The 12,720-nt window shown below is 41.7% G+C and overlaps 1 protein-coding gene across 1 annotated transcript in view; it reads right to left on the reverse strand.

Annotated features, from left to right (window-relative positions):
- The window catches only part of EFCAB14 (EF-hand calcium binding domain 14), a 59,270-nt gene extending 50,331 nt beyond the window's left edge, over nucleotides 1-8,939 (reverse strand). The window contains exons 1-2 of the mRNA XM_006839725.1: nucleotides 8,644-8,939; nucleotides 7,091-7,239 (exon numbers count right to left, since the gene is read on the reverse strand). Coding sequence (XP_006839788.1) covers nucleotides 7,091-7,239; nucleotides 8,644-8,825 — 331 coding nt within the window. The 5' untranslated portion in view covers nucleotides 8,826-8,939. The remainder of the gene's footprint in view (nucleotides 1-7,090; nucleotides 7,240-8,643) is intronic.
- Between the last annotated feature and the right edge of the window lie 3,781 nt (nucleotides 8,940-12,720).

Below are 12,720 nucleotides of genomic sequence, written 5' to 3' on the forward strand. Positions count from 1 at the left end.
CCTGTACAGGGTTTCCGAGGGTGTAAATCTTTACGGGAGTAGAAAGCCTCATCTTTCTCCCGCGGAGCAACTGGTAGTTTCGAACTGCTGACCTTAAGGTTTGCAGCCCGATTCGTAACCACTACGCTACTACTACTCTTTTATTTAAATGTGTATCTGAAGACTAAAGCTCTATTTCAACTGGGGCTACTTCACTACTAACAAGCCCTGGTGACAACATGGGTTACACATTGAGCTGCTAACCGCAAGGTCCGCTGTTTGAATCCACTAGCCATTCTGTGGGAGAAAGATGAGGCTTTCTGCTCCCCAAAAGGAAACTCTATATAGAGTCACTATGAGTTGGAACTGACTCGACATCATACAACATTTTACTACGAGGAGATGTGGTGACACAGCAGCTAAGCGCTTAGCAGCTGCCAATCTAAAGGCTGGCAATTCAAACAGATCAGCTGCTCCATGGGCGAATGATGTGACAGTCTGCTTCTGCAAATTTACAGCCTTAGAATCCACATGGAGCAGTTCCACTAGGTCCTACATGGTTGCTATGAGCTTTGGTTTGGTATTTCACTATGAAGGTACAGTGGTTAAGTGCTCAGCTGCTAACTAAAAGATCAGTGACTTAAACCTACCAGCTGCTCTGTGGGAGAAAGTGTGGTAGTTGCTCCCATAAAGATTACAGTCTCAGCAACACTGTGGGGCGGTTCTACTCTGTCCTATAGGGTTGCTATGAGTCAGACTCAACTTGATGGCAATAGGTTAAATAAAAAGAACTTTAAAAAATTTTTACTACTGCCACTTTTTATTACCAGGTGGCTAAAAATTATACCAAAGAACGTGAGCAGAACGTGGATTTGGATCTCAACTCTGTAATTTACTAACTGCAATCTTGAACAAATTACTTTAATTCTTGGAGTTCAGTTTCCTCATCTATAACATAGAAATAAAATGTACTTCATAAGTACAAGTTAGAATTGAGAGAGTGGTTGAAGAAGCACTTAACACAACTGACCAAGTATACAACAGATGATAAAAAAAATGTTAAGTACTAGCCAGTTCAAATAAAAGACTTTTTGATTAGTCCAAGAAAAATTTATGGTTTATAGATTTGCCAGTTTAAAGACAGCAGCCTGAAAGATGCTTTCTTCCTTTCTCTTCTTTCTTTAAAGCACATTTTTTCTTTTCATAGAAAAATAAAACAGTGGCAATGGCAAAGGATAAAGCCTAATTTATTTCTTAAAAAGTCAAAGACTGCCCGACTGATTATTATTCACTTTCTTTGAAGCAAAAACTAGCAGAAAGGACCGGTATAAATGATTCAAAAAAACGATTTGTTAAAATGTAAATTGCAAGGCTTTGTTCTGTCTACTTCTGTATAGTCAATACTTAAAATAAACTTGACACATTTTGTTGTTGTTAAGTGCTGTCAAGTCAGTTCCGACCCACTGCGACACTGTATTGGGTTTTTGAGGAGCAACTGGTAAGCCTGAACTGCTGACCTTGTGGTTCAAACAACTTTGCAGTCCAGCACATTAATTCAGTGCCACACCAGAACTCCTAGCACATTTTAGGCACTCAGTACTTACTGACTGAACAAATCTGACCTTTTTTTACTTCTCAACCACATTTCTCACTACTCTACCTACTTCTTCAGTCTCCTTTTACATCAAGTGGATCTCTTGAACATACCAAGCTCTTTAGGCCACAGTGACCCTGCACAAGATATTCTTTCTGCCTGGATGTCCTTAGTCTTCCCCTTCTTCATTTCTATCACCTAACTTAATTTCCGTCAAGATTCAGCTCAAACAGCTGTGCCTCTACCTCGGTCCACCCCCCCATACCTTCAACCAATACAAACTCTAAACCTGTTGCCAGAGTTGATTCTGATTCCAATTCATAGCAATAGGAGAGAGCACTTACCCATAGCATTTCCAAGGCTGCAATCTTTACAGGTAGGGGCATTGGATTGCTATCCACAAGGTCTGCAGTTCAAACCCACCAGTTCCTCAGAAGAAAGATGAGACTTTCTGCTCTCATAAAGACTGATAGCTTCAGAAACCCTATAGAGGGTAGCTATGAGTCAGAATTGACTTGATGGCACACAACAATAAATGTTTTGGGAGATTGCCACATCTTTCTCCCATGAAGCAAATGGTAGGTTTAAACCACCAATCTTTTAATTAGCAGCTGAGTACTTTGCCACTGTGCCATCAGGGATCCAAACTACCAGGCCCTTAATACACTGTCCTGCACCTCTTGACTCGTCTGTCTCTTCCACCAGTTTGACAGTGAACTGCTTGATAGGGACCAGGTCTTTACTTACATTCCTGCACTTAGCATAGTGCAAAATACACAGAAGCACTCAAATACTTGTCCAGCAAAATAACCATACCATATAAAATGGAATTAACATTGTTTTATTAAGTTAAACAGACAACAACAAAATTTTAACCAAAAATTCCATAAAGTAAGAGGTGTTGGTGGTAATACATATAAGAGTATCTTTCCTTTAGTCATGTCTATTAAAAAACTAAGAATTATGCAAAGAAATTAATTTTTTATCCTTTTTCAAAAATACTTGCCAAAAGATTTTTTTTATAAATAACAGGCCTGCTTAAGTGCTTTTAACATAACACTTGATTTACACATACAGGAACATAGCTCACATAGTAAGAATGTTTTACTACACTGATGCAGCACATAGCATTTTACTGGGTTTCATACACATTTCCAGTTATGGTTGAAAGAAAAACTCATCCCACATCGGCTGTTCTCAGGTGGTCACAAAACCCTTGGGGAGGAGGGGGATCTCCTTTCTTGCAGTCTATGCCAATTTAGTAGAAGTGAGAAGTAGAAGAATATAACACACAAATAACTGGGGTGCAATTATTAAATAATCAATACATAAAGCTGATAAGCCCTGAGGGCATTCTGGAACCTAAAGATTGTGAGAGCTGAGAAAGGATCATAATCATTATCTGATTTGGGTCTTTTTAGGTAGCAAGCCAAGTAGAGGTCCTTTTATTATATAAATGGGAGAAAGCAGAGCAAATAACTTAAGATTACTAATTCATGTTGTTTCAACATGGAAAGAAACACATTTAAAATTAAGCATGTAACACTCAGAACAAGTTACCTAGCTCTTTTCCTGACCTTTAACATCAGGAATGGAGATTTCGACATACAACATTTTTGACAGAGCATATACAATGCCAATAGCCAATAGCCAATATCTGATCTTTATATGAGGTTTTTAGAGTTTGCAGTGAATTTTTATGTAATTATTATTCACCAACTTATTGAGTCCCTATTACGTTCCCAGCCCTGCACTAGACACTGTTATGTTGTTAAATGCTGTGTATCACTTCTGACTCATATTGACCCTGTATAGGGTTACCAAAGGTGTGGCTGGTGAGTTTGAACTGCTAATCTTACGGTTCAAACAGACCTTGTGCTTTATCCTACAGCGCCACAATAGGACTAGGCACTAGTATATGAAACAAGACCCTGAAGTTCTCAGTCTAATGGGGAATAAGGTGTAGTCACAGAATTATTATAGAGCATGACAGATGTTAGGAGCTTTGGTGATGCAGTGGTTAAGGCACTCATTTGCCAACAGAAAGGTCAGTGGTTCGAACCCACCAGCTGTTGCACAGAAGTCAGATGTGACAGTCTGCTTCTATAAAGACTTATAGCCTTGGAAACTCTATGAGGCAGTTCTACTCTTCTAGGACCGTTATGAGTTGGAATCGACTTGATAGCAGTAGGTTTGATTTTGGGTTTGGTGACAGAAGATGTTATTATAAAGAATACCCAAAATGCTCTGGTAGCACATTTTTTGGATGGAAAAAACTTTTTCCAAGTTTTATAGCTAGTCCTGGTATGGCATTATAGGATAAGAACTGGACTGCTAACTACAAGGTTGGTGATTCAAACCTACCAATCACTCCTCAGAAACCCTATAAAGGGTGCTATGAGTTGGAACCAACAACAACAACAACAAAAACGACTATGTGCAACCTAGGATATGCACGTATCCTAGGATGCAAGCCTTAGGACCTGAGCTCTTTCTAGTATACTCCAGCTGTCAGAGGTATTTACATCCTAATGCTCTCATTAGCAAAAGACCATTTTTAAGGTATTTTTACTAAATGACTAAAGTGTTATTTTAATTTTTTCACTAAACCCTTTCATTACATTACTACTTGTATGACCAGAAAAGAGTCATTCTTTCCTTCTCGTCCAAATTCTTTTCCTTCACTCTAGTGTTTCATAGCTGAATGACAGAGGCATGGATGGGAATAGAATCTTCCAGTGTTTATGAGTTCTTTTGAAAATTCATTCTGGAAAAAGAATACTGAGCTAAGAATCTAAAGGCCAGTTAGCATTTTTAGCATAAGAATCAAGTTACTTTTTCATTGCAAGGAAAAATACCAAGCCTATCTGCTTTGCTTTCTATGTTAGATATTTAAGCAATCTTCCCTTTTCTCCTCCCAAATGTCTTGGAAAATATACTGAAACAAAGAACATGAGATTCTGAATTTCTCAAAAAGGTATTAGACAAGCAAGTGGTCTTATTTGAGTCAGGGACTCCTACTGTCCTCTTGAAAAACAAGAAATGAAAATCAACTTACCAAAATATATTTAAAGTAGATGCTTAATTCAAAGAAAGATTAAGCTTAATAAACTCGACCTTGTTTAGTACAAAACACTCTTGGACAAGTGGATCACAATGGTTCAGGCTATGAGCTATGAATGCTTCAGGCCCATCCTCTTCCCTACTTCAGGAAGTTCCATTTATTATAGGTGCTGGCATATCCATTGTAGCAAGCCAAAGTCAACAAAGCAGCCTGAATTGACACTTCCTAATGTGCTTTATTCAGCTGGTGGACTAATGTAGTCAACATCCCAGGGGAATGCTGCTCCGTGGTAGAGAGCAGGTCTTACCAGCCAGGGTGAAATGTCTGGCATGTTTTGAATATAGTGCTTCCAGGGACTGGCATTAACAGGTGCTCAATAAATATTTGTTGACTGATTGACTGTCAGATCTATTACATGGACTATATTTTAAATATGCATTTCTAAATAAAGAATTTTCTTTTTCTGCAACACTGAGTGAAGGTATAAATTACAAGAGTTTCCTGTAAACATAAGCCCAGAGCTGTCAGAGAGAGGAATCCCTGAAGGGCAGCATTAAGAAATGTTTTGAAATTGATATATCAATAATTGTTATATGTGATCAAAACAAGCTATAGTGTAAGCTCAGAGGCCCAACTGATTACAAAGGATGGCATCCACAGGTATCTTCAGTGGTTATTTACAAGTTAAACACTGCTTTTTAAGAACCTCACGCCCAACTTGTTGATCACTACTTTTATTACAAAGAAAACACTGGCCTGTAAAACATGGGAGCTCTGGTAGCATAGTGGTTACAAATCAGACTGCGGACCTTAAGGTCAGCAGTTCGAAACTACCAGTTGTTCCTCAGGAGAAAGATGAGGCGTTCTGCTCCCGTAAAGATTTACAGCCTCAGAAACCCTGTACAGGGTTGCTATGGGTTGGAACTGACACTTAACAACAACATACTGCTAAGGGCAGGAGTCCTGGTGGGGCACTATGGGTTAATGTGATGGACTGCAAGGTCCTTGGAAGCCCTATAAAGGGTCATTATGGGTTGGAACTGACTTGACAGCGCTTAACAACAACATAGACATTTCAGAAAAAAAGTAGATTGGATAGTAAAATACAACTTTATAATTTAGAATATATAAAACTCATTAACATAAAATGTTGTTGCTATTAAGTGCTGTTGAGTTGGTTCTGACTCACAGTAAGGTTTCCAAGCAGAGTGGCTGGTGAGCTTGAACCACCAACTTTGTGGTTCAATCCAACATTGCAGTTCAATGCATTAATCCGCATCACCACACCAGGACTAAAGCCCCTTAACTTTAAAACTCCCTCATGAAACAAATACTTCTGCTAGTTGTGCACTATTAGGTCAGTATTAGTAGGGCTATGATAAGCCATTCATGAATATGTAATTTAGTTCAAAGAACCACAGAGACTTCCTAAAACTTATGTGATACTACTCATTAATGGTTTAGGTTTTTTTCCCCCCTTTGAAACAGATGTCACAAAACAAGCATAGCTAAGGACAGGACAGAAATCTATTAGTTTTTGGTCTAAATTTAAAAACTGATACTCCAGAAAACCAGCTCCTCCAGTCCTACTAAACTTTTCTAGCTACTGAACCAACTTGATATAAAAGAGATTTGTCAGTACTTGGAGAAAGGTGCATAAGCTTACAAGGCCACTGGGAATAGTGATGCAGCTGTTTGTTGGTGTTCAGTGCTGTGTCATAGCAACCCTGCATGGGGTTTCCGAGATGTGTCTGTTGAGTTTGAACCACTGAACTTGTGGTTCAAACTGACAGAGCGGTCCAGTGCTTTATCCCACAGCACAGTAACACAAGGTAGGATGGTAGTGATTTAAGAGGACCAGGTACAAGTCTCAGCTCTGTCAGATTTAATCACTGTTAATCATTCTAAGTTTGTTTTCTTAAGAACACAATAATAATCACAATAATAATAATAATAAACCCATGTCAAAGGACTGTTTTGAAGAGGAAATGATTTATTTATACTTTTGGAAACTCTATACAAGGTCACTATGAGTTGGAACCATCTCAACGGTACCCAACAACAATGTTCCCATATTGGTTTTCTTAAGGAGGAAATCATTTGACAGACATGTCTATATTCTTTCTCACGTGGCCCTGGGTGGTAGAATAGTCCAGTGTTGCCATTGTCACTTTATACTTGGGGAAGTTCAGGCTATAGATGGAGATGGAAGCTTCTGGACTCCTGGACTCCCTTTATGCATGCTAAACACTGACTGCAATGCCATGATTTCATGTGGACTAGTTTATGTTTGTGGGGTTAAAAACAAACAACCGTTAGAGCATTCAAACTGGCAGCTAAGAAAGAGTAAAGAACATGTATAATTGCTTCACCAAACTAGGCAAAATGCTTACTTAACTCCTAGAACATGGAAAAGACTCCAAGATTACACTCTGAAAAGGGTAACTACTTACTTGTTCGAAATTTTTCCTTGAGGGCATCCAGATCCTCCTTGAGAGCAACCTGCATCCACACCAAGCCAACACAAGCCACAACACAGGCCGCGAGGATAACAAAAGCACAGAGGGGGTAACAGATCTTGCAGCATCGTAAATAGTCTCCTCTGATGGTAAGAACAAATTCAACCATAAGTACAAACATGATTATGAGTATAGCTTTATTAGACATAGTCACGTGTGATCATGCAATCTTTTTCTTTAACCTTTCTGGGAGACATAGTGTAATGCAGTTAAGACTGACTTGCAGGTTAAAAACAACTAACTATTGTCATCTATGAAGAGTTCATCTATTAAGTACAAAGGTTTCAAACTTCAAATGAAACAGAAGTGGGCTACAGGAGGCAATTGTGGGCATTGCAGCAGCCATCATCATCAACTCAGAAAGCAGATCTTTGGAGACAAACTCAGGTTAAGAAAGTGTATAGCCTAATGTCTCTCTGTAATTTCCCTATTGATCCATTTCACTGTCTCAGACATACATCCACTTATCTATACAGGGGGCCCTGTTTCAGTTTAATGAAACTTCATAAACTTTTGGGTAAGCTTTTTTGTAAGTAGACTAAAAGAAAAAGGATATGTTGGCCTACTTGAATACCCAATGTACTCTAACTTATTGGCCCAGAAGGAAACACAGAAAGAGGCTAAATTTCTAACCAAACTTTAACCAGCACTCAAGGTTTGAACTAACGCAGAGGGGTAACTTTCAGACTCCAAACCCAAGATGGTTCTAACTACCTAATTTGACTTAACTCTTTAGAACCAAACTCTTCATTTAACAAAATAAAAGGGCATTTTTTTAAAAACATAAAAAAAAAAAAAAATCCCAAAGATTGTAGCATCCTAACCTTCTGCCTAGTCCTCGCTGAATCCTTTTATCCTTTGTGTGCTCGGTGAGAGAGTCCAAAGGCACCTTCAAGGTTCCCTTCAGCAATTTTCCTCTCTGAGACCCAATTCCCAATGTCCTCAAAGCTCACTACTACTTGATCTGTCCAGTGACCACTCCATCTAAAAGTGTTTGGGGTAAAAGTTGCCACTTCTTTTAGTTTCAACCTTTCATTTACTCTCAAGTTTCATACTTCTTACACTACGTTGTGCATCCTATCTCCCCATCACCAAGATCCAGATTCATTGAGAGTACAAAAATTAAGTTAATTTGCAGTTTGAAGAGTCCTGTCTCTTCTACATTTTTCTTAGAGGCCTAATTCCCAAAGCTTTTCTGCCTCTAAGTCCCTGTTCTTAGTATGTCTTTTACTTTCACCCAGACCTCCCTGTACTCTAGATGTATCCCCCAAGTCCAAGCTTCCACCCTAGATCTTGAACTTCTCTTTTCACATTTACAGACAGATCCCTAACCTACCCTTCACTCAGCACCTGCACTTGTCTTCTGCCTAACCCCTTTCCTCTTTGTTTTTCAATGTCCAGATCTGATTTTCTTCCCTTAAATTTGCCTCTTGGTATTGCAAGGATGTCTTTTTTCCCATCCCTTCCCTCAATACAGCATTACTCACCTGACAAAGCGAGAGTGATTTCCAACTACACCAAATTCCTCCTCTTCTTCTGAGCTGGACTCAGAGTCTGAGTCAGGCGGCTCAGTGCGAAGCAGGCGGTGGCCTGTGCCTTTTTTGGATTTCTTTCTCCGGCTGTCCCCAGCCAGGCCAATCAATGCATTAAGTTCTTTGCGCTTTTTCATCTTCTTATGTGGAGTGAGTGGACCGCCCACTCCTGAGCTGCCAGGTTCGTACCCAACGCCCAATTCTCTGGCCACCTTGGAGCTGCCTTCCAGGGTGGGCAATTCTGGGCTGAAGCCCCCCCAGTCACTCCCACCCAGAGGTGGGACTGACCAGATCCACTGGGAGCTAGAGATTGTAGTCCAGAGGCAACTTGGACTCTGATGGTTTGGGAGAAGTCACATAGAAGTAGCCAGGGAGCCAGTGATCCAAATGGATAAGGTCCTGGAACAGTTATTTAAAAGGCTGGAAAGAGAGCAACTTTTTATTTTCCAAAAAACAACCCCAAAGAGAAAAAAAGTCAAATCAAGAATGATTTTCAGCCCTGATAAGTAGGAGTCCTGTGTGGTGTTGTGGTTTAAAGCACCAGACTGCAAAGCAGTTTGAACCGCAATTTCGGCGGTTCAAGCTCACCAGCTGCTCCTCGGAAACCCTATAAAGGGTTGCTATGGGTCGGAACCGACTCGACGGCACTTAACAACAACAAGTAGGTAATACTTCTAAGGGTTCTCTACGAGCTGAGTTGGGGAAGGACACACAGATAAGGTGTTTGGGGTCTTCAGAGCAGGATTTCCAAGGAGAAAAAAAAGAAACTTTGGAGAGAGGAGAGCGCAGAGCAAGGCAGTGGGAACGCGCTAGCCCCTCTCAGGCTGGACAAGGGCAGCAGGAGGGGACTCCTAGCCGCCACAACCCCGACACTGCCCTGTGCGCTGGGGAAATGCTCAAGCTAGGCAGCCCTGCTCTGGAAAAATCACTGTTCTCTGGCCCCTGTCCTGAGTTTGAGGGGAGCCCGCGACAGGAAGATCCAGAGCCAGCTCGGGGGCTTGGCCTCAAAGGAGCCAGTCCCGCGCCTGAGGTGACCCAGTCTTGCTGCCTGGGCCTTGGGGAGCGGTGCTGAGGAGCGACCCCAGTTCAGCCCACCTGAAGAGCTCGTACTCAGAGTTTGAGGTGTTAGGGCTCGGGCGACTCTCGGCAAATCACACGCGCCGCCCCCAATCCAGCTGCGACTTCTGTCCCCGCCCTGGCTCAGGCCGCGGCTGCTCCCGGGGCAGCCGCGGCCAAGGGCTCCAGAGCCGAGCCATCACTCCGGCCTCAGCTTACTTCCCCCTTGGCAGCAGCCGCTGGCGCCGCCTGCCAGTAAACAGCGCTTCTATTGGCCTCCCGCTGGGGTGACGTCATGAGCGAGAACGCAAGTGCTAGCGGGGAGGCGGGGTGTTAAAGGGGCCCTGGTTTTGGTGAAGTCTGGGCCGCGCTCAGCTGTTTGAGGAGGTCACGCCCCTGGGTCCTGCGGCTCACCCGAGCAAGAGCAGAGGCGGTGTTTTGTCCCTTGGCGAGCGGAGGCGGGGTAAGGAAAAACAGCCAGCTGCTGGGTCAATTTCCGAAAGTGAGCTGGATTAACCCAGGCTAGTGGCTCCACCCCTTAGACTCACATTGTTTATTAAAGTTTAGGTGCATTTTAGATTAATGAAATACTGTATGCATTCATGGAGAAAGATGTGGTAGTCTGTTTCCGTAAGGATTTACAGCCTTGGAAAAGCTGTGGAGTAGTTCTACTGTGTCCTTTATGGTCGTTATGAGTTGGGATTTTGGTTTAGGGGTACAGATTCATTTCATAATTATTTATTGAGCGCTTGCTATGTGCCAGGAACTATGCCAGAGCTGGGGATACAACAATGAACCGAACAACTTCTGTCACTGCCTTTTTGCATAGTGTTATACATAGTGACCCTGTATAGGGTTTCCGAGGAGCGGTTGGTGAGCTTGAACCGCCGATCCTATGGTTCAAATCAACTTTGCAGTCCACCTTATTCACCCACAGCGCCACACCAGGACTCCAACAACAGACTAGACACCCAATAAAGTCTGAATTTCAAATTAACAACTTTTTTTTTTTTTTAGCATGCCTCATGCAACATTTGGGATACATACTAAAAAGTTATTTGTTGATTATCTGAAAGTTAAATGGACGTCTTATATTTTTTCTACCACCCTTTTCCTACAGTTTATACTCTACTGGGAGGAGCAACGACAGAACAAACATGGTAATGTCTGCAGGTGAATCAGATGATAAATGCTATGAGAAAAATTGAAATGTGGTAAATGGACATTTGCTCAGAAACCCAAAGGACGTGAGGAAGCAAACTGTATGCAGTAACCTTGAGGAAGGGGTGACCAGGAAGAACTGGTGAGGCTGACCTGAAGGAGCAAAGAGGGAATGGTAATGAGGTCAGAGAAATATCAGGGGCCAGTTCTTGTAGGACTTTATGAACTACTTTAAGGATTTTGAGACCTAATTGGAGGGCTTAAGCTGAGAGGAGACATTCTCTGTCTTAGTTTTTAAAAAGATCACTCTGACTACTGTGTGAGAAACAGAGTGGGGGGAGGGTGGCAAAGACAGGTAGTCTGGAGACTATTGCAACAGTCCATTTAGACATGATGATGATAGTCTATTTAGAGTGGCAATAGCAGAGGTGGTGAGCAGTCTGGTTGCTATTTGCTGATAAATCAGATGAAAGGTATGAAAACCAGAGGAGTAAGGGATGACACAAGTTTTGGGGTGGAGCAACTAGAAGACTGGATTTGTCATTTGCTGAGATGGGGGCAGGCAGGTTTAGGTTAAGTATAGTGCCTAAGCAGTCAGCTATTAAACAAAAGGTCAGTGACTTCAACTCACCAGCCTTCGATGTGAGAAGGATGTGGCAGTCTACTTGTGTTAAGATTTTAGCCTTGGAAACTCTATGTAGCAGTTCTACTTTGTCCTAAAGGTTTGTTCTGAGTTGGAATTAACTCCATGGCAAGGGGTTTGGGTTTGTATGTTTGGGAAGGAAGTCAAAGTTCAGTTGTGGACTAGTTAAGCTTGAGAAGCCAGTTTGATAAACAAGTGGAGATGCTGAGTAGGCCATATACACACTGGAAGTTCTGGGCAGAAATTGAGACCTAAAATGTAAATTTGGTGGTCATCAGATATTTAAAGTAAAGGGCTTTAAGCTTTTGGAAGAAAATGACTTAAAGTAATTTTTAGAGTCATATTTTGGGCAAATTGTCTTAAAAAACTGCCTGAGCTGTTTCTTATTTGTCTTAAAAAAATTTTTTTTGTTGTTGTACTAAAATATATATATATGACAAAACATTTGCCAATTCAACAATTTTTACATGTATAATCAGGAATCCAGGGCAATATGTTGTTGTTGTTGTTAAGTGCCGTCGAGTTGTTTCCGACCCATAGCGACCCTGAACAGGGTTTCCAAGGCAGTAAATCTTTACGAGAGCAGAAAGCCTCATCTTTCTCCCGCGGAGCAGCTGGTAGTTTCGAACTGCTGACCAATTCGTAACCACTACACAGGGTCTAAAATGCAATTATTTCTGGTTAGCCAGACAAGATGTCTTTCTGTCATTATTTTCTGTGTCTAGCCCAGAGCAGGCACGTGGTATCAGTGACCCAGTATAATATGATGACTATGCAAGTGGAACGGAGCCCTAATGACGCAACTGTGAAGTGCTTGGCTACTCATGAAAAGGTTGGTGGCTCAAAATAACCCAGAGGCTCAATGAAAGAAAAGACCTGGAAATCTGCTCCTGTAAAAATTGCTGTTGTTGTTGTTGTTCTAGGTGCTACCGAGTCAGTACTTACTCATAGCGACCCTCTGCACAGCAGAATGAAACACCGCCCGGTCCTGGGTCAACCTCACAATTGTTGCTACGTTTGAGCCCACTGTGCCAATCCATCTTGCCAGGGGTCTTCCTCTTTTTCTCTGACCCTCCACCTTAACCAAACATAGTATCCTCAGCCAATGACTGGTACCTCCTGACAATATGTCCAAAGTATGGTAGATGACGTCTGGCCATCCTGGCTTCCAA

The sequence above is a fragment of the Chrysochloris asiatica genome, unplaced genomic scaffold, assembly GCF_000296735.1.
Source record: "Chrysochloris asiatica unplaced genomic scaffold, ChrAsi1.0 scaffold00026, whole genome shotgun sequence".
Classification (NCBI taxonomy): Eukaryota; Metazoa; Chordata; class Mammalia; order Afrosoricida; family Chrysochloridae; genus Chrysochloris; species Chrysochloris asiatica.